This window comes from Vombatus ursinus, unplaced genomic scaffold, assembly GCF_900497805.2.
Source record: "Vombatus ursinus unplaced genomic scaffold, bare-nosed wombat genome assembly UNPS02014802.1, whole genome shotgun sequence".
In the NCBI taxonomy this organism is placed as follows: Eukaryota; Metazoa; Chordata; class Mammalia; order Diprotodontia; family Vombatidae; genus Vombatus; species Vombatus ursinus.
In genome coordinates, this window is record NW_020954580.1 from 26,169,445 (window position 1) to 26,191,991 (window position 22,547).

General features: G+C 41.7%; 1 protein-coding gene across 1 annotated transcript; it reads left to right on the top strand.

The window, feature by feature from the left end:
• Nucleotides 1-2,877: 2,877 nt before the first annotated feature.
• Nucleotides 2,878-21,441, top strand: ERICH6B (glutamate rich 6B). Its single transcript, XM_027873468.1, has 5 exons — nt 2,878-2,934; nt 15,217-15,323; nt 15,527-15,682; nt 18,530-18,755; nt 20,879-21,441. The coding sequence occupies exons 3-5, from the start codon at nt 15,591-15,593 to the stop codon at nt 21,113-21,115; spliced, it is 555 nt and encodes a 184-aa protein (XP_027729269.1). The 5' UTR covers nt 2,878-2,934; nt 15,217-15,323; nt 15,527-15,590; the 3' UTR covers nt 21,116-21,441.
• The last annotated feature ends 1,106 nt before the right edge of the window (nt 21,442-22,547 follow it).

Consider the following 22,547-nt stretch of genomic DNA (forward strand, 5'->3'; position numbering starts at 1 on the left):
AAAAAGTTAATGTTCTTAGTAAGGTAAACTAATACAGAAAGCATGCAATCATTTTCTAGTACAGGCTATTAGCTTTCTGAGGTTATGATGAGTTCAATTATTAATCTTCCTTAAAGTAATCAAAACCGTGAAGCTAAAGTATGGGTCATCACTGGACCTCCTCTCATCTCTATTTAACCTATTTACAGAGAATTCCTTTTCAAAAGCACTGAGAAAGACTGCAAAATCTAGAGGCACGGTCTTCAAAGAATCACAGATTCACACAAATTCATAACTGAGAGGGATTTCAAAGGTCACCTTATCCAGCCCCAATCTGATTAGGAACTTACAGTGACATCCCTGACAAGTGACTATACAAGCCTCTACTTGAAGACCTCCATTAAGAGGGCACTGGCTATGTCCCAAATGGCCAACATTTGAACGGCTCAAATTGTTAGAAAATGTTGACTTAGCAGAAATAAGTTTAATCTTTCTTATAAGTAACAACCCTTACAACATATGACGGCTAAATTCATGTGTCTCCCCAATTTTTTCTCCTCTAGGCTAAATATATTCAATCCTTTTCATTGCTTTTCATGTGGTTTCTAATTTTCTTCCACTCTGTTTACCCTTCAATGAATGGGATTGAGGCAGTGTCATACAGCAAAGGAAGGGAGTTGAATTTGGTGTCAGGGGACAAGAGTTCCAATTGCAGCCTTGCCACTTATTAATTACATGACTCTGGACAAGTCACAGTCTCTCTAGGTCTCATCTCTTCTCTTTTTATTTCCCACTTAATAGTATTTTATTTTTTCCAATTACATGTATAGCTAGTTTTTAACATTCACTTTTATAAGATGGTCTCATCTCTTCTCTAAAGAACGAGGGGGCCATTGCCAGTCATCTTGACTTATGTCTTGCCATTAGACTCTGATGACGCTGGAGGATAGAGTGAGGCTGATGAGGGCACAGTCTTGCCTCACTTTAATCCAATTCATTGCAAGTCAAGACACCACCGTTGTGACGTCATTGGTCCTCTTCAAGAATAAAGAATGAACAACAATAACAACAACAACATCCTATATTATTTAATCTGTGTGGCTTATCTCAAAAATAGGATTATTTCTTAGCAAATTAAATATTTTCTTGGTATCTTTCATTTATGGATGTTTTTGTTTTAGTTCAACTGTCAGTTATCCAGGCTTGACTGGTCCCCTGTCTCTAAGATGGACCCAAGGTAAAGGAGACAGAAGAGTTCTGATGCCATTGTCAAGGATACAGCTCTTCTGACCTTGCCACCCAAATTGATCATGGCTAAATCCCTTTGGCATTCTGTCCAAGTCCCTTGGACAACTCTGCAGCAGAGCATGAGAGCCCTGGAGAATCCTCACAGAACTGAGGACACCAAGGGACAGTTACTCAGATCTCTTATCCTTCAGATGGCCCTGTATACAGCATGAGGTCTAGGTTCCAAACATCTTCAGCACAAACCCTGCTTCTCCCTGCTTCTGTGTGCTAGCTGCAGATAGCCTCAGCATGGAAGAAACTCAGGTGCCCTCCTCTGATGCTACTGGCTGCAGCTGCAGCCTTCCTCATCACACAGGTCGGCCGGATTACATACCTTGCTGTTGTAATAACAGGAATGAACAACTCAAACCCAGACAGAACCTCAAAACCCTATTTCAGCCACTGTTTAAACCTGATCCTACACCATACTTTTTATCAGAATTTCTAATAAAAAGCATTAATGGATTCATTTGCATTTGACCTATTTTCTGCTTGCAGGTGCCAGTGAAATGAGAAAAAAATTTCAAAGGGACAAAGCAAAAAAAAAAAGAGCCTTAGGATAATCCATGATATTGTCTGGCTCTGGATAATGGAGAACTGGCTTTACTTTCAGTGGTTTATTTTTCCAATTAACATTTGTAGTTTCATTTTCTCAATAATGACCATCTTTTCTATCACTAGTTCCTAGATGAGAATTCTTTTCCCACTTTCATACTATCCACTCTATTGCCCTGGTAACTTCACAGAATAATCTTAATACTTTCAAATGTATCTAAATCCAAAATGTTTATCTTATTTCTGTAATGAAAGCTATCAAAAACAGACCTTTTTTCTCATCTTAATCCATTCGTATCATAAATTTTTACTCCACTATTAAGGGTATTAATGATAGCTGCCTATTCACAATCTTGGGTCTAGGAGAGAGAATCAGAGACATAGAGAGAGACAGAGACACAGAGAGAGACAGAGATAGAGACACAGAGAGAAAGAGAGAGAGAAAGGAAGGAAAGAAAAGGAAGAGAGGGAAGGAAAGAAAAAAAGAAAAAGAAAGAAAGAAAGAAAGAAAGAAAGAGAGAGAAAGAGAGAAAAGAAAGAAAAAGAGGAAGGAAGAAAAAGAAGAAGAAAGGAGGGAGGGAGAGAGGGAAGGAAGGAAAGAAGGAAGAAATAGAGAAAGAAAGAAAGGAAAGAAGAAAACCTTCCTTTCACTTATCTAAGGACACTCTAATGTATAGAAAGATAATCTCTGGGGCTGTGAAACTTTCCACTTTCTTCTCAGAAAGTCTAGGCTATGTGCTATAAAACATTAACACAAATTTAATTAACATTTTTTAAAACTTGCCTATGTTTCTTTTAGGTTTAAAACCAATTCTGAAAGATACCAGGATGTTTTTAAACGGATTCTAAAGAAAAGAAGTGAGTAGTTCTGCTTTTCTAAGTGAATAGAGCCCAACACACCCAAGGCATGTAAGGGGTTTGGTAGAACTGGCCCTTGTAAACAAAGCTCTCTAGCTTTGGCTGTCAAGGATATGAGCAAATAAACATAAGTAGCTATGCTTCCCAAGGAAAGGGAAGATCAGCAAAGAACTGACTATATGGAGCTGCAGGCATGCTCATACCAGGAGAAAGCAGCCAGCCCCTGGGAATCATGTCAACGGGGTGAAGTTGCAGGTAGGTGAAAAGAGCTGTGTCAGTAGACCATGGGTGCTGGTGATTTATCTGAGACTGTCAATCAGTCAATCAATCAACAACATAATTAGACTAAAATCCCTTCAGCAGTTGTGTGGAGCTTGGATTGAAGAAGGGAGAGGCTTGAGGCAGGGAGCATAATTAGGAGGCTATCACAATAGTCTAAACAAAAGGTAAAGAGAGACTAAACTAAAGTGGTGGCACCATCCTTAGAGAGAAGGAGACTGATGTCAGAAAGGCCATGTAGGTAGAACTGACAAGACTTAGCAAATAACTGGATCTGTGTAGCGAGGGTGAGTGAAGAGTCAAGAACGTCTCCAACGTTGCGAAGCCATCTGCCAGAAAGGATGGTGATGTCCTCACCAGAAACAGGAAAGTTTGGAAGAGGGGTATATTTAGGAGAAAGTATAATGGATTTCTATCTTAAACACATTGGGTTTGAGATGTCTATAGGACATCCAGTTCAAAATGACCATCAGTTGATGATGCGCAGCTGGACCTTAGGAGAGATACTAGATATAGAGATAGAGACCACATGGATATAGAGACTAGATAATAGAGATCTGAGAATCATTTGTGTAGAGATAATAATTGAACCCACAGGGAAACTACTGGAGACACCAAGACAGTATATATAAAAAAAAGACACAGCTCAGGACAAAGCCTTGAGGAGATACCCACAGCTAGAGAGCATGATATGAGAGATTAAAAACAAGTGTATAGACCAGTCAGAGTAGAACCAAGAGTGAGCAGGACCATGAAAACCTAAAGAGGAGAGAGTATCTAGGAGGAGAGGGTGGTCACTAGTGGCCAATGTTGAGGAGAGGTTAAGAAGATGAGCACCAAAAAAGGACACTAGATTTGGAAAATCAGTGTTTATTCTGAATAGCCAAGTGGCACAGAGTACTAGTCCTGGAGTTGGGAAGACCTCACTTCAAATCCAGCCTTAGATACTTACAATCTGTGTAACCCTGGACAAGTCACTTAACCTCTGTTTGCCTTAGTTTCCTCTCATCTATAAAATGAGGTTTATAGTAATACCGACCTCCCAAGGTTGTTGTGAAGTTCAAATGAGATGATTATTATAGAGTGGTTAGCGCAGTGCCCGGCACATAGCAAGAGGTCTATAAATGTTAGCTATTATTATTAAGTTGAATGATAAAATAGAAAGGCAGATTACAAGGGTCTGAGAAGTGAGTGAGAGAAGAAATGAGGCAATGAGAATGGACAACTTTTTCAAGTTTGGTTGCGAAAGGGAGGAGAGAGATGTGTCAATGCCATAGGAGAATCCAACTCAAAATGCCCAACAGGTAGTTGATGATGCAGGTCCGCAGTTCAGACAAAGGTCCAGGATCTGAGAGTCATTTGACTAAGGTAAAACCGAGTGGGATTTTTTTAAGGATTGGATATATTTGTAAGTATCAGTTCACAAACCTCCAGGGAGAGGTGGAAAGTTAGAGAGAGGGTATGATTTTGGAAGCAATCTGTAGGAAGAGATGGGCAGGGATGTGATCAAGACTACGTGTAGAGGGGCAGTTAGGTGGCACAGTGGATAGAGCACAGGTCCTGAAGTCAGGAAGACCTGAGTTCAAGTCCGGCCTCAGACCAAACACTTGACACTTACTAGCTGTGTGACCCTGGCCAAGTCACTTAACCCCAATTGCCTAAAAAAAAAAAAAAGACTATATGTAGGGGGGCAGTTAGGTGGCACAGTAGATAGAGCTCCAGCCTTGGAGTCAGAAGGACCTGAGTTCAAATCCAGCCTCAGACACATGACACTTCCTAGCTGTATGACCCTGGGCAAGTCATTTAACCCCGATTGCCTCATCAAAAAGAAAAAAAAGACTACACATAGAAGGGTTGGCATTGATGAGAAAGGGCCCATGATTTTATCAGGGGTTGGAATAAAGGAAGGAAAGAATGGTAAATGATATTAAGGGAATTTGAGGTGTGCAAAAGAAGGAACGCACAGAGAATGGCCTCTCTTTTCTCAATAAAGTAGAAGATGAAATACTTGGCTGTAAGAGTTGGGGAAGAAAAGGGTGTGGGGAGGTTTAAAGAGAGTAATTTTGGAACAACTGCTGTAAGGAGTATAAGAGTGAATCAATTAGAGGAATAAAAAGATTGCCTTGCTACATACAGCAAGTGTCCAGTTGATATTGGAGAACATAAATTTGTAGTGAATTTAGTCAGCTCAGTTGCATGACTTCCTGTAGCACCATCCAGCAACAAAGAAGTAGATATTTAGGAGGTAAATGGTAGTAGTGATCTAGAGTTGGGATTTGGTAAGGCATGTCCTATTGTCTTTAAGAGCCAGAACCAATAAAATTTCATAAGGAGAAAAATGAAATCCTAAACTTGGATACAAAAAAAATTAGGTTCACAAATATGTCAGTTAACAAGCTCTTATTAAACACCAACTATGTGCCAGGCACTATGCTTAGCCCTGGGGATACAAGGAAAGAAAAACACTATGAGATCCTAAGCTCCTTGAAGTCAGAGACTGTCTTCATTTCTGTATTTGTAGCTCCAACCTTTCATTCTTTCATTCATTCATTCACAAAGAATAATCAGTCACCTCCTCACCTTGCCCTATTTCCTGCTGGGTTTTTAACCTGTTGGGTTCCATGAAGTAGTCCATGATGTCTAAAAGGAGACCTAATAGACCTAATATAGTAAAAGTTTTATCTGAAGACTTTTTGAAGTTATCAGAAAAAAAATCTAAGCTGGAACCTTTAATTACTTTAAAAGTAAAGGAAACAGGGCAGTGAAATTGGCGTCTTCTCCATATTTTAATCCGTTTCCAAGCACAGCGGGCTGGTTTCTAGCTAGTGTTCCACAATGAAAAGCACCTAAACAAGTAGTAGTTTGTTTATCAGAAGTAGAAATAATCTTTCTATAATTTTTCTATATTTATATGATTTTATTTTTTAAAATAAAAAAGATTTGTCAGTAAGTCAAATATTTAATTTAATTGTAGGAAAGTCTAAGACATGAGAAGATCAGAATAGTAGGAAAGGCAAGGTTATGAAGGGCTTTGAATGCCAATGAAAGAATTTTATATTAGATCTTGGAGGTGATGAGAAGTCACTGAAGTTTATTGAATAGGGGAAGGGCGCAGGGTGTGACATGGTCCCACCTGCTGTTTAGGAAGACCGCTTTGGTCACTGAGTGGAGAATGGACTGGAGTGGGAAGACATTTGAGGCAGATAGGTCAACCTATGGATTTTGTAATAGTCTAAGAGTGAGGTGGTAAGAGCTTATACCCAGGTGGAAGCAAGTATCAGAGAAGCAAAGGGAACATACATGAAAGATGTTACAAAGGTAAAATTGACAGCCTTTATCACAGATTGGATATGGGAAGTAGGAAAGTGTAAGGATTCCAGGATGACACCTAGGTTGCTAACCTGGATGAATGGGAAGTTAATGGTACCCTCAACAGCAATGTTCTCAGCTGAGAGGGTGGGAGGCAGGAGATGAGTGAACGTTGATGATAAGATCAATACATATTATATATTATTATATTCAAATATGGTATACATTATATCCTATCTATCATATAACATATCGCATATAGGGATTAGGAGAGACAGTACTCCAGTGAAGAGAAAGTTGAGGCAGGGAGACCCACCAGCAGGCTATCACAATAGTCCAGGAGTGAAGAGATGAAGGCCTGCATGAGGGTAGCAGCTAGGTGGGTGGAAAGAAGGGAACCTATATGAGAGGGGAAGGTGTAGAAGGAAAGATAATGAGCTCTGCTTTGGATGGGTTGAATTTGAGGCTTAGTTTGAGATATCCAATAGGCAGCTGGTGTGGTTGCTGTTGTCTGTCTTTTGTTCTCAAAGAGGACCATGACGTCAGGAAGGTGATGCCATGACATGCAAGGGAACTAGATTTAAGTGAGGAAGGGCTATGCAAGGTCACCAGCCTCACTTTCTCCTCCAGAGTCATCTGGGTCCAGTGGCAAGATACAGATCAGGAGATGACCCCAGGCAGCTGGTGATGTGAGGCTGGAGATCAGGAGAAATGTTCAGGATGAATAAATAGATCTGAGAATTAACTGTATTGAGATGATGATTTAATCTATGAGAGCTGATGGGAATACCAAGCTAGCTTATGTAGAGGGAAAAAAGAAGGCCCAGGACAGACATTTGGGAGACATCCACAGTTAGTGGGTATGACCTGGATAAAGATTCAGTAAAGATGAATGAAAAGAAGTCAGAAAGGTAAAAGAAACAGGAAAGAAGACAGTATCGCTAAAACCTAGGGAGAAAAGAGTACCAAGGAGAAGAGAGGTGATTAACAATGTGAGAGGCTGTGGAGAGGTCAGGGAGGATGAGGATTGAGGAAAAAGTCATTAGATTTTGCAATTAAGAGGTCATCGGTAACTCATCATTAGCTAATTAACTATTAATTACTCATCTAGATCATTAGCAACATCATTAATTAAGCCAGACAGCAGACAGTTTAGAAGAAAGTGAGAAGAGAGTTTACACCAATTGCAGATCGCTTTCTTAAGGAATTTAGCCATGAAAGGAAGGAGAGATATAGGGTTATATCTAATGGGGATGGATGGATGAAGTGAGGGTTTTGGAAGGGACGGGAATATGTCTATAGTGAGAAGGGAAGCCGCCAAAATAAAGGGAAATTGAACATAAAGAGAGAATGGAGATGTTGGAAGTAGTATAAAAAAAAGAAAGCATCAACAAAATATTAAAAAATAACAATTGTTTTGATTTTTTTTGCCTCGAAAAACTAATGCCCAGTAACTACAGCAAATAAACTCAAACCTGCCCTGAAAACAAATAAACCCTTAAATTCTCCTTAAGCCTCAAATTACCACTGATCAGGATCTCAGATAGGTGCCTCAGAAGAAATACACTGCATGGAAAAGTTTTAAGGCGTCAAGCGACCTGGGATCAAATCTTACCTTAGGCATTTGCTAACTGTGTTATCCTGAGCAAGTCACTTACTCAGCACCTCCACTTCCTCGGCCACAAGATGAGGGGGTGGAACAACGTGACCTTGGAGGTCCATTCCAGCTCCATATCGATAAGCCTAGGAGGTATTGCTTAAGGGATCCTGCTCCTTTTCCTAAACCCATGAAAGTTTCACTAAGTCTTGTTCCTCCTCCATCATGACAGGGACCATCCCGACAGGTGATTCAAATGTGATAGACATGGATAAATACCGTATAATCCAACGTCCAGAGACCTCTCCCGTGGCCTCTGTCCATGAATTGGTAGTAATGGACGAAAAGTGGTTAGAAGAGGTTACTAAGGTAGGCATATTGGAATTCCTTCATTGCTTTGCACAGGTTAATCGAATCAAGGCAGAACTCCTTCCACACTTATCAGGGAGTGGGAAAAACCAGCACAAGTTTAGGGTTGAATTTGGTGAAGTAGAGACACTCGGAGAGGCAAAAATGGTTTACTGGTACAGCCAAGCACAGAATAAGAGGGTGTGGATGGACGCAGTCAGAGATAGAGCCACACACAGCCTCCCTTGACTCCATAATCCAGCTGTCATTGGCGGCCTAATGAGTGCTGAAATATGCCTCCCAGTCAAAGGCCACTGGGGACTTGGGTTTGATGCAGAGCATTTTCAGATGAAGAGTCTGGTGTGGCAGCTGTCATATCACCAGTGATGTGATAAGGACTGGGAGCACAGAGCAACATAGAAGGTCTCTAAAAATTAATCAAGAAAGAGAAAAAGAAGAGCTACAATGGCGGAGAGGTAGGAATCAGTGCCCCACTCCTTCCAACAAAGTCCTCTAAACAGATCTAGGAAACACACCAGACCGAATCCTGATGGAGAAATCAGAAAAATTCACAGTGCTATTTATCCAGGCCACCTTGGCCACGAACTAGGACAAGAGGAGGTCCTATACGCCTGCTGGGGCACTGCCAAACACACACCGGGGCACCTTTGCAGGAACAGGTGTGAACCGGCAGCTTTGTTCCCCACTACCCTGTTCCAGGTCACAGATCCAGGTCGGACTGTGAAGGGGACCTGAAAGGGCGGGGAGGGTGGCATTCTCAGGCAGGGAGGCCCCGGATGATGTATCAAGAAAGGAGGAAGTTCAGCAGGGAAGCCAGCAGCAGTGGTGGTGTGGCTCAGATCCCAGGCTCTCGGAAGGATTTCATTTCCAGCATCTAACCCAGCCTTCAGAAGAATAATCAGGGAAGAAATCCCAGACCAAGACCAAAGGAGAGCCCACAATTCTGAACAAACAGAGCTTTCTAGCTGGCTGATATGGGCAGGATGGAGCAGCAGTCTGCTCTTACTAGAACTCAAATCCAGGTCAGGGACTTGCAGAGCTTAGACCAAAGCAGTCACACTTTGGCCTGGGTCAGACCACTTTGGGAGCAATGAAAGCTTTCGGGTCCCCGGCCTTTCCTTGAGATCCTGGAATAACACAACACTTAACACCCCAAGAAAGCGGCAACAGGATCTGCCCAAACCTCCCCTCCTGAAGTGGTACAGTCCAGCCCTAATATCAAGTCTAAAGTCAGGAAGTAGGCTGGAAGAATGGGAAAACAAAACAAAAAAAAGAAACCCCCAAAATAATGAGCTGTTTTGGCAGCATGCCAGCTCAATATACACAACTTGAAGGAGAGAATAACTTCAAAACATCTACAAGCAAAGCCTCAGAGAAAAATACAATCTAAGCAAAAATTCAACTAGAATTCCTGGAAGAAATGAAGAAAGAGTTAAAAGAATTTAAAATGTTTTTTTTTTAATAAATGAAATGAGAGTGCTTGAAGAAAAAAGAGAAAAGCAATAAGAGCTATGGAAGAAAGAATTGGAAAGGGAATTAATTAACAGCTTGGGACAAGAAGTATAAAATCTAGCGCAAGCAACAAAATCACGACAAATTTGAATAGACCAAATAGAAGCCAATGACTCCATGAGGGAACAAGAAATATGAAAACAATGTCAAAAGGCTGACAAAATAGAAGAAAATGTAAGGTATCTCATAGGAAAAACAACGGACATGGAAAAAAAAGATAAAGGAGAAAAAAAATTTAAGAATCATCATACTATGCAAACTCCATGATCATAAAAAGAATCTAGACATCCTATTTTAAGAAAACCCAGAGGCAGTTAGGTGGTGCAATGGATAGAACACCGGCTCTGGAATCAGGAGGAGCTGAGTTCAAATCTGGCCTCAGACACATAATACTTCCTAGCTGAGTGACTCTGTGCAAGTCACTTAACCCCAATTGCCTCACTAAAAAAAAAAAAGAAAGAAAGAAAGAAAAGAAAAGAAGAGTACTCTGATTTCTTAGAACCAGAGGGAAAAGTGGAAAAAGAAAGAATCCAGTGGTCACCTCCTAAAAGACAACCCAAATGAAAACTCTCAGGAACACGATAGCCAGAATCCAGAGTTTCAAAGTCATTGAAGAAATATTGTAAGCAGCTAGAAAAAAAAAAAATTCAAGTACTGAGTACAATCCAGACCCCACATGATTTAGTGGTCTCCACTATGAAGGAGAAGAGAACTTGGAATATGATATTCCAGAAGGCAAAGGATATGGACTTACAGCCAAAGATAATTTCCCAGCAAAACTGAATATAATCCTACAGAGGGGGGAAATGGCTGTTTACTGAAATAGAGGGCTTCCAAGCATTCCTAATAAAAAGACCAAAGCTACAGAGTACTTTGAAGTGCAAACACAGGAGTGAAGAGATATAAAAAGGTAAACATGAATACACAAGGATAAACTGCTTCCGTTCTAATATGGAGAGATTTTACATGTGTCCCCTTGGAATTCCATTCTCATCAGGGATAACAGAAGAAATCCAATTCTTCAAGGCCTTAGAATGGCTTTGTTGTGTTTGGATGATCTTAACAAAAGAATGGAAAGCTAGAGAAAAAAGAATAAATGGTGGGGGGAGGAGAAGGGAAGGGAAAGAAAGGTTAGAGAGGATTATCTAACATAATTAGAATGTGATTATGACAGACATCTATACAAACAAGGATGGGACTTGGGTGAGGGCCAGCATACATTTAAGCCTCACTATCATCTGAACTGGTCAAAAAAAAAAATACATACACACAGAGTTGTATACAGAAATATATTTCTTTCAACTGGGAAAATAGGAGAGAAAGGGGAGGAGAGGGGAGAGTGAATTTGAAAGAAGGTAGATTAAGGGAAGATTAGTCCTAACTAAAACAAATTCTAAGGATGCACATAAATATGTAATGCTCTTTGAAGCAGTAAATCTGGTAAAGTGCAATCTAGCAAACAAAGCAAACAAAATATGTACAAACAAGCCATATACAGGATAAAGAGGAAATAATTAACACTGTGAAGGCACTAGAATTAAGAGAGATTGGAGTTTTTGTTGGGATGTAGAGGAAACCAGATAAGCCAGGAGGTGGAGATGAGGAGAGAGCATTGAAGGCATGAGGGACAGTCAAAGAAAATGCCCAGAACCAAGAGATGGAAGGTCTTATTCATGGCATAGCACAGAAGCCAGTGTCACTGGATCAAAATGTACATGGTTGGGTGAAAATTGTAAGATGACTGGAAAGACAGTGGGGGGCAGTGTTAGGTTATGAAGGGCTATGAATACCAAACAAAAGATTTTGTATTTGATCCTGGAGGTGACAGAGAGCCCCTAGAGCTTATTTAGTGTTAGGGGAAGGAGGTGTGTGTGTGTGACATGGTCAGACCTTCACTTTAGGAAAATCACTTAAGTGGCTGAATAGAGGATGAATTGGAGTGGGGAGAGACTTGAGACAGGCAGACCCACCAGTAGGCTATGGGAATAGTCCAGATGTGAGCTGATGAGGGCATGCACCAGATTTGGGGCAGTGTCAGAGGAGAGAAGGAGGGATACTTGAGAGACGTTGTTGCAAAAGTGAAATCAAGAGGCCTTGGCAATGGATTGGATATGGAGGATGGGAGATAGTGAGGAGCAGATGACACCTAAGTTGTGAACCTGAGGGACTAGAAGGATAGTGGTGCCTTTGATGGTATTAGTGAAGTTTGGAAAGGGAAGAGGGTTTGGGGGGAAGATAATGAGTTCAGTTTTGACCATGTTAAGTTTAAGATGTCTACTGTACATCCAATTCTAGATGTCTAACAGGCAGTTGAAGTTACAAGATTGGAGGTCAGAAGAGAGATTAGGGCAAGATAGGTAAATTTGCGCACAGATATGATAATTAAATTCATGGAAGCTGATGATATCACCACCAAGTAAAGTAGTATTAGAAAAAAGGTCACAGGACACAGCCCTTTGGTACACCTATGGTTAGAGGTTTTGATCCGGAATTGGACCCAGCAAAGGAGGCAGAGAAGGAGTGGTCCGATAAGTAGGAGGAGAACTAGGAGAAAGTGATGTCCCAAAAACCTAGAGAGAAGAGAAGATCAAGAAGAGGATGACCAAACAGTGACAAAGGCTGCAAAAGAGATAAAGAAGAATGAATATTGAGAAAAGGTCACTGGATTTGGCAAGTAGATGATCCATTGGTATATTTAAAGAGAGCACTTTAAGGGGAAAGATGAAGTTGGAAGTGGGACTGTAGGGGATTAAGAGAGTGAAAAGAAAGGAAGTGGAGGCATTTATTGTAGACAGCCTTCTCAAGGAGTTTAGCCACAAAGGACGGAAGAGATATATAGGATGATCATTAGTGGGGATGGAAGGATCAATTGAGGGATTTTTGAGGATGGAGGAGATGTGAGCATGCTTGCAGACAGCAGAGAAGGAAGAAATAGAAGATGAGAGTGGGGACAATAAAGGGGACAGTCTGTTGCAGGAGACAGGATGGAATTGGTATCTCTTGTGCAGGTAGAGGGATTTGCCTTAGTTAAAAATAGGATCACCTCTTCATGTGAGCCAAAGGTGAAGGAGATAATTGCAGAAGGTATCTGAAAGACATGAAATAAGGAGAAGAGAAGAGAGTTTACAGCAAATGGCCCCAATTTTTTCTGTAAAATATGAGTACAGTAGAGTATGGTACCAGGCTGAAAGGGCAGGAGGAGGGGAGCCATGGGAGGTTCAATGAGGATGAGAAGGTTTGGAAGAGGCACTGTAGACAGTGGGATAGTGAGTTTACTGAGCAGGTATTAGGAATAATCACTTTAGTACGTGGAAGATGAATTACAGTGAGGAAAGACGAGGCAGAAATACCATTTAAGAGACTGTGGCTGTGGTCTAGGTAAGATTTGATAAGGGCCTGAACTAGGGCAATAGTTGTATGAACAGAGAACAGAGGATGGGTATGAGAGATGTTATGGAGGTAAAACTGACAAGTTTTGGCACTTGATTAGATGTAACTGATGACGAAGAGCATGGAGATGAGAATGACTCCAAGGTTACAAACCTGGGTGATAGAAGGGAACAGCAAGTACCAACAGATATGATTATTTCTCATCTCTATACGATCTTTATGAGATTGTCTTACTAACGTATTGATGGTTTGTCTTATTAAATAAATGTTTAATTTTAAGATCTAAAAATGTCATTGTTATTGGCTGATTGTATAAAAATGCATTGGTACGGGCTCAAGAACTACATCGGTGTGTAGGGGGAGAGCATTTGCTCTCAACAGAGTTGCCTCTAAGATCCTGAGAGAATTTGAGAGGTCTGTCCCTGGGGATCACATACTTGCCAGAATGGGCAAAAGAACTAGCTAAGTAGAATGAGTAGAGTTCTGTGCCCATTGTAACACACCTAGGTGAGAGGTGGGAAGCACTACAAGTGGGCATGGCCCACACCCCATGGCTTATAAAAGGAACCTATGAAAATGGCAGCAGTACATCCCTAATCTTCCAAATAGAGAATGCTCCTCTCCACCAAATCCGTTTTCACTTTTTCTCACCAAAAAAAAAATAATAATAATAATAATAAAAATGGGAGGGGAACACCATGTCAAAGACCATGCCATTTGATTTCTTCATACATAGACAATCATTTTGATCTCTTGCTGAGCCAGAAAGCACCACATAATAAACATATGCTGTTGTTATGAACAGAATCTGTCACCCTGAACCAAGAACACAAAGAAACTTGTCAGCTACAAGGAATGAGGCCATAGATTCTCCTTCCCCAGAGCAGTATATAGAAAGGCCATCTGGAATGAGCTGCTTTCCTTAATGACATCTAGAAAGAGCCAGAAGTCAATTGTCTCTCCCATGTTCACCATCATTTGTCTTCCTCCAAAGCAAACTGGAGGGGAGCAGCTAGGTGGCGCAGTAGATAGAGCACCAGCCCGGGAGTCAGGAGGACCTGAGTTCAAATCCGGCCTCAGACACATGATACTCACTACTGTGTGACCCTGGGCAAGTCACTTAACCCCAAATGCCTCGCCAAAAACAAACTGGAGGGCAGCTAGGTGGCTCAGCGGATAAAGCCTTAGATTTGGAGTCAGGAAGACTCATCTTTCTGAGTTCAAATCTGGCTTTAGATGCTTACTAGCTGTGTGACCCTTGGCGTGTCACTTAACCTTGTTTGCCTCAGTTCCTTGTCTATAAAATGAGCTGTGAGTGATATGGCCAAACTTGTGCCCTAGGAATAGAATTTGGCATCTATATGGAGGGTGGATTAGACTGGAGGCAGGGAGACCAGTTAGACAATAGTCCAGAGGAAAGTGATAAGGGCCTCCACTAGAGAAAATGATGGTGTAGTCATTGCTTATTTGAGGGCAGGCTAGATTTGATAAGTAGGAAGCCTTTGGGGAAAATCTGGTCCTGGATTTAAAGGGCTGGCATTCACCAGTTTTCCTCTCTTTCCCATCCTCCCCTTCTCTCACCAATAAAAAAAGGTGGAATATTTCACACAAAGCAGTCATCTCCTGTCCTGAACTCCACAGGGCACACAGCCTCTGCATATAAAGTAAACTATTTTGCTAGCATTAAGTCGAGGCCCCTCATTTTATAGAACAAGAAACTGAGGCCCAAATAGGAACATAGATTTAAAGCTCTAAGGGACTCTAGAGAGAAGCAAATATAACCCCCTCCTTGTACAGAATATACTTAGGCAGACAGATGTTAAGTGACTTGCCCAAGGTCACACAGATAGTATCTGTGGCAGGGTTTAAACCCAGTTCTTCCTGATTCCTAGTTTAGCACACAGCTCACTCAGCCCATTAGCGGCAGAGCCATTTGTGTGAGTTGGTGTTTAGTGATCTAAGGCATGTTTAGAGAATGAAAACTGGATCACAGCTTAAGCAACTTGGGGCAAAACTTCAGGCACTGCACTTCAGAGAGACGAGTATCTTACTCGCTTAACTGATTTTTCCTTTTTCCCCAGGCTCATCGAGGGTTTGGTGTTCCAACATTTTACAAGGGTCCTAAGGGTAAAGACTGTGTCTCTAAGCCGCTCTCCATTTTCTTTCCAGATGGGACAGGTCAGATTTAGTATCTGCTCGGGCAAAGGGATACTTAACTTTGATACAAGTTGGCAAGTATAGTACATACCTGTGGCTGCACACTAGCTAGGAACAGCAAGCACTGCATTGCCACATGAATGTTTTTTACTAAGCCTCATGAGTGTGTTCTGGGTAGGTTTATTTTTTTAAATAGATTCCAAATTGCCTGAATGTGCCTTAACAGTTCCCCAGTTATCCATCAGGGAACATAGCACTGATTATCTCACACACAGAAGATTGTGATGCCTTCACCTACATGATTTTCAAAGATGAAGAAAAATTACACTTGCAGGCCCTCCTCAACAACATGGGACATGCTACCTTCTATGACAAAGAACAAAATATCCGGTAAGCTTGGGTAGTATGAGCAGCTTTCTTAGGGCCCACAGAGAGGTACTGTGGTAAAAGTGAATGGTGCCCTGGTCTGAGATTTTAAAAACCTGGATTCTATTCTTAGCTTAATCATGACCTCTCTGGATATGTTCTTCTACCTTGCTGCCTTTTCTTTCTTTATGGTCAAACAGGAATCATAAATCCCACAGCCTGGTGGTCATTCCAGACAAATCTTGGAGGTCAAACTTTGGAAGAATTGGTTTAGAAAGCCAGTGTCTGGCAAAGTCTCTGATTGTCTCAGAGAACTAGGCTAATGTAACGAGGAGGGGGGGAGAGGGCCTTCATCCTAGAAACATAGAATTATGAGGGATGAAGTCCCTGCCATCATGGAGAGGAAGATGACACATATAGATAGGACTACCATACAAAAAAATAACAATGATAATAATAACACTGAAACAACCTTGCAGATGTATGTTGCATCTTCAGATCATAGTATTAGAGCTAAAAAGGAAACGTAGAGACTATTTAGCCTAACCCCTCCACCATCATTTTATAGGTAAGAATCTTGTCACGGACAGCTGAGTGGCACAGTGGATAGAGCGCCAGGCCTGGAGTCAGAGAGAGTTTAAATCCCGCATTAGACACTTAACTAGCTGTGTGACCCTGGACAAGTCACTTAACCCTGTTTGCCTCCATTTCTTTGGCAAACCACTCTAGTATCTTTGCCAAGAAAACCTCAGATGGGGTCACAATGAGTCAGACATGGCTAAAAAATGACTGAAGTACAACCTGACCAAAAAAAAAGAGCAAATCTTCGAGGAAAGTGAACTATTTTCTCCTGAGAATGAGCTTATAGAATACATTGTCTCCAAGTAACCTGGGGAATCAATATTACTTGCCGATGGCCTGCATATTCACCTCACTATTTACAATATATGTTGCTGCCTCTCTGATTTCATCCTCCATTTATCAGGCTGGGGTATTAATGCATATTCATTCATGAAGTTTTGAGCCTTTAAAAAGGATTTTGAGTTGTGTGTTTCAAAGAATGGATAATATTTTTTTAGATTTTTCAAAAATTTCTTTGGGGAAGGCAGAGGGACTCAGGTTTTTTATTTGGGAGAGTTTTTTTTTTTTTTGGCAGGAAGGGGGGGAATCACTATTGCTAAATATTTAAGAACTAAGTGATCTTCACTATGCCTATCCCCACACCCTAAACTTCCTGGGAAATTACTCCCCTAGTAGGTTATCTGATGTAACTGAGGTAGGCTTAAACAAGCTTTTAATTGTCACTGACTAGGTAGGTAGCACCAGAATGCTGTTGTTCAGTCATTTCAATCATGTGCTGCTCTGTGACCCTGCCTGGGCTCTTCTTGGCAGAGACACTGGAGTGGTTTGCCTTTCCCTTCTCCAGCTCATTTTACAGATGAGGAAACTGAGGCAAGCAGGGTGAGGTGACTTGCCTGGGGTCACACAGCTAAGAACTCTGGTCTTCCTGACTCCAGGCCAGGCACTATATTTCACCACCTAGCTGCCTTCCTTCTGAAACTGCTCCTGGTTTATCCCGTATATATCATTTGCACGAAGCTGGGGTTCAGGAGAGTCAATTGTTAATGTTTTCAGCATAAGCATTTACATCTCAAAAATACACAACACTACAAATCAGGGATTTATTTATTGTTTTGTTGACTATCTAGGTAAGGAAGCTGACAGAGAAACAGATAATAATGAAGATTAAACGTAGTAGTGTGGACTTTTTATTTTTTGGAGAGCTAGTTGCTAGGCAACTAGGTAGTGCAGTGGATAGAGCGCTGGGACTGGAGTCAGGAAGACCTGAGTTCAAACCCAATCTCAGACATTCACTAGCTATGTAACCCCAGGCAAGTCACTTCACCCTGCTTGCCTCAGTTTCCTCATCTGTAAAATGGACTGGAGAGGGAAATGGCAAACCACTCCCATATCTTTGCCAAGAAAACTCCAAATGGGGTCAGGGAGAGTTGGACATGAATGAATAACAAGAGTTGTTAAACATTTACCAGCATGCTCTCGCCCCCATTAAACTGTTAGCTCCTTGAGAAAGTATTGGTTGTTTGGGGGGTGGGGGTTCGTTCTTTGTATCCCCAGTGCTTAGCACAGCAGTAGACACTTAATAAATGCTAGTTGACTGACTGACCAACCAACCACAAATGGAAGTAACTGAAACTGAATGTAGCAAAATTCCGAAGAAGAAGCGTGGACCCAGATAAAAGATAGGAGAACACACTTCCCGCCCTCCCACCCCCATCTTTTGCAGAGATGAGGGTCCACGGGTGTGAAATATTACAGATAATGTCCAATGTTCTCAGTATGTCAATCATTTTTGCTGATTTTTTTCCCCTCTACTTTCGTTTTATTCTTTTTTTTTTTAAATAAATCCTTTGTTATAAGGGATGGCTCCCTGGCAAAGGAATGAGAGAAGGAAACCCAAGCAATAGAATGACAAAAGATGTCAAAAAACATCTATTTTTTATCTGTTTTTGTTAAAAAAGAATTGCACCAACCTGTCTGATTCAAACTCCCATCTTTCTGAGGCATTCTATCCACCCTCTTAGACATCTACCTTAAGACACCTTAGATGTGCCTTCTTAGAAGGAAGGTTTAATGGGTCCGCCTCAGCTGGATAAGAGCCTACCAACTTGTGCATACAGTCACAGTAACATCTCTTAGCAAAAGAGAAAAATGGGCCCCCACCTACCTGATCTGTGTTCAAGTCAAGTGGTGAGGGGCAGGGGTGGGAAAGGGAGTTAGACAACAAATAGAATCCTGTCTTTAAAAGAACCTATCTGTGCTGGTTGCCTGACTGTGGGCTTCTTGGTCTAGGATGTGTCTGGGTTTGAATTTGGGCTTCTACTTTGATGCAAAAGGAAGACAGAAGGCCTGGAACTGGTGGGACCCAAATCAACATATCCATGCACCCCCTCACCAGCCGATTTACTTCGATCTCAATCCATGCTTTGGTGTCCACGTTAAAACCCAGGATAAAGTGCTTATCACCTTCAGTTACTACAAACAAAAAATCCACTTAAACCTGGGCACCAAGGTCAAGGTAAGCTTTTTTCTTTCATCTACCTGCATCACTCCCCAAGCTCACAACTCATGTTCAAGGAGTCTGCTTTGAACAGCACATTATGCCATCCATCCATCCATCCATCCACCCTTGTTGTTTCCTAACAACACATGACCAGAAAACATTATTTAAATCCACAGGTTAGGGGCAGTTAGATGGCACAGTGGATAGAGCACTGGCCCTGAAGTCAGGAGGATCTGAGTTCAAATCCAGCCTCAGACCAACCACTTGACACTTACTAGCTGTGTGACCCTGGACAAGTCACTTAACCCCAATAGCCTAAAAAAAAATTAAAAAAAAAAATCCACAGGTTACCCCCTCCAACTCCTCATTTTAGCCACTTTTACACACACACACACACATACACACACACACACACATTTTATAAGGCTGGCTAACAAGCTGAAAAAGTTAACTGATACTTATATTTCATCTCTTTTTATTTCTTCCAGTCACTCAGTGGCTAATAATGGCGGGAGAGAGAGACTATCCAAGTGACAACAGCCAGAGGGAACAAGAGCCCCTAATCAGCCCCTAAATAATCCAAAGTTAACTGTTATGTGTCCCCTGGTAGGGAAAAGGAAGAAAGAAATTGAGAAAATTTCCCAGAGAAGATATACTAAGGAGAGGGTAGAAGAGGTACACAGTAAAGGCAATGCCAAAAGAAATGACTGGAGAATCAGAGCAAGGAGGCTCAGGTTCGAGGCAGTCCTGCCTCAGGCTCTTACTAGTTATGTGACTCTAACACAACACTTTCCTGAGCCTCAGTTTTCTCACCTGTAAACTGGGGATAATAATAGCACCTCCCTCCCAGGGTTGTTGTGAGGGTCAGATGGGATAGTAAATGTAAAGCATTTAGCACAGTGCCTGGCACATAGTAAGTGCTATATAGATCATCATCATCATCATCATTAGATGAGATCATATACGTAAAGTGCTATGCAAACCTAAAAACAGATGTTAGCTATTATTATTATTATCATCACAGGCTTAGAGCTGAAGGTTCTTAAAAGCTATCTAATCCAATCCCCGCCTTTTATAGGTGAGGAAACTGAAACTCAGACGGGTTAAAGTTATTTGTTCTACGTCCAACAGGCCCTAGGTGTTGGCCATGGAATTGGAACCCAAGTCCTTTGGCTATAAATCCAATGCTGTCTCCCAGGAGGCACCAGTTATTCCAACAGCTTTTCTGGCATGGCTAAAGGAAGTGGGAAAGAGAAGAAGTAACTCACCATCATCAAAACTAACCTGTGTATCGCTATAACTGTGTTCCCCTTAAAGTAGAAGTCTATAACCCAGGGTACCTAGACTCCTGTGGAGCCCACGGATAGATTCCACGGTGGTCTGTGAGCTTGGATGGGGAAAAAAATATATTTTTATTAACCTCCATCTTAAATTTAATATTTTCTTCAACTATGAATGCAGGCAAAAACAACAAAAACCCATTTATTGTGAGAAGGGTTCAACAGATTGCCAAAGGGGTCCATGTCACAGATAAAGTCTTATGAAACCCTAATCTAAAGAAAAGTCTTTTCCCCAGCTGTCTGACCACATACAAGGAGACAAAAAATATCTTTGTATACCACATACCCCTCTTCATTCACCTGTAACCATACACCTTTGGAGGTCCAGAGTTAGTCCTGAATGAATGAGTGAAATATGCTTTCACTTCTTCAATGGTTGGTTTGTTTGTTTTTTTTTTAAGACTAAGGCAGAAGTGGAGGGACAGACAGAAGCAGAAAACAGATTTCTAATTTCTGGTGCCCTGTTCCCTGTAGAAACCTGGTAGTGAGAAGGCAGGGGGCAGAAGTATCCTGACACTCCTGTGGAGAGCAAATCCCAGAGGATGTGGCACAGGCCAGAGGGGAACTGGAGAGCTGGGGATGAAGGAAGCACAGGGGTGGGGGGTGGGGAAGGTATTAGAGGGATGCTAAGGAGACAGAAACTTTCTTCCCTAACATTTCTTCAGTAAAACCACAACGCTGATACATCAGGGAAGGCTCCAACCTAGTTCTAGGACAGGGACCCACTAGAAAGGGAAACCCCCAGGACCTATGAACACAGCTGAGCCTAAAAGCTTTCTGGGAATCCACTCTTTGCAGGTGAAAGACTCCGAGACAGAGATGAAACTGCAGCACAAGACTCTCCTGGAAACCCACAAAATGCAGAAACAACTCCAAAAGACAAACAGCCTCCTGCAGAAAATGAAAGGGCTGAGCTGTCTGACCAAAGTCGACCTGGAGAACTTCCTCAAGGGCTACCCATCCATGTCTGCGGTGGAAGAATATCTGCGGGCTGGAAAGCTCAGCATACTCTGCTCAAATCCCACCAGGGGATGAGCTGCGTGATGGTGCAGCCTTCCTAAGGAAGCGCTCCCTGCCTTCCATCTGCCAAAAGCCTAAGGCTTGTTGCGGTTGTGGAATTTGAGGGACATTTAAGATCCAGTCGCAGCCTCCTGTATTTAGTGTAAGGGGGTGGGGCTTCTGGGGGATCGGTTTGTTTGTTTTAAAGGTGCTCCAACGCATAAAAATTAACACCGCTCTCTTCGGACAGGATTCAAAGTTAATCACAATTTGAATCTGGGCAGGCAATGCTAGCGGGCAGCTAGGTAGCACAGTGGATAGAGTGCCAGGCCTGGATCAGGAAGACCCGAGTTCAAGTCTGACCTCACTTACTAGCTGTGTAGCCCTGGGCAAGTCATTTAACCCTGTTTGTCTAAGTTTTCTCATCTGTAAAATGAGTGGAGAAGGAAATGGCAAACTGCTCCAATACCTTTGCCAAGAAAACCACAAATGGGGTCACAAAGAGTCAGACACAACTGAAAAATGACAGAACCACCACTTATATCCAGACATTATACTAAGCGTTTTTAATGGCACTTTTGTGGTGAAGTGGATAGAGTGCCAGGCCCGGAGTGAGGAGTTCAAATCTGCCTTCAGACACTTACTAGTTGTGTGACCTGGGAAAGTCACTTAACCTTGATTGCCTCAGTTTCCTCATCTGTAAAATGAGCTGGAGAAGGAAATGGCAAACCGCTCCAGTGTTTCTGCCAAGAAAACCCCAAATACAATCATAGAGTCGAACTTGACCGGAAATGACCGAACAGCAACAAAAGCGTGACCCTGGACAAACCACTTAGCTTCTCAGCTTCAGTTTTCTAATCTGTAAAATGAAGCCTATTAAAATAACCACCTACAATCACAGGGTCGTTGTGGGGATCAAATGAGGTATTTGAAAAGATCTTGGCAAACTCTAAAGTGCTATAGAAAAGCTAGCTACTAGTATTCCTTGTGTTTAGCCATTCCCCAACCGATGGGCGTCTACTTGGTGTCTGGTTTTTTTGCTACCACAGAAAGGGCTGCCATAGATATTTCAGTATCTTTGGGTCTTTTTATCATTGATCACCCAGCAGTGGAATCCCTGAGTCAAAGAATATGCATATTTTCATTACATTACTTTCTTAAATCCAAATTGCTTTCCAGAGTGACTCCACCAATTCACAGGTCCTCCAACAGTACATTAGCGGACTTGTCTTTCCAGCATTAATTATTCTCATCTTTTGTCATTTGTGAATTGTCTGGGTGCGAAGCAAAATCTCAGTCATTTTGATTAGTAATTTGGGGCATTCTTTCATATGATTGTGAACTGTTTGCAAATCTTTTAAGAAGTATTTTTTTCATATCTTTTGACCACTTTCACGTTCGAAAATGGCTTTTGGTTTTATACATGTGTGTCTATATCTATACACATACATGTATGCATGTACATGTC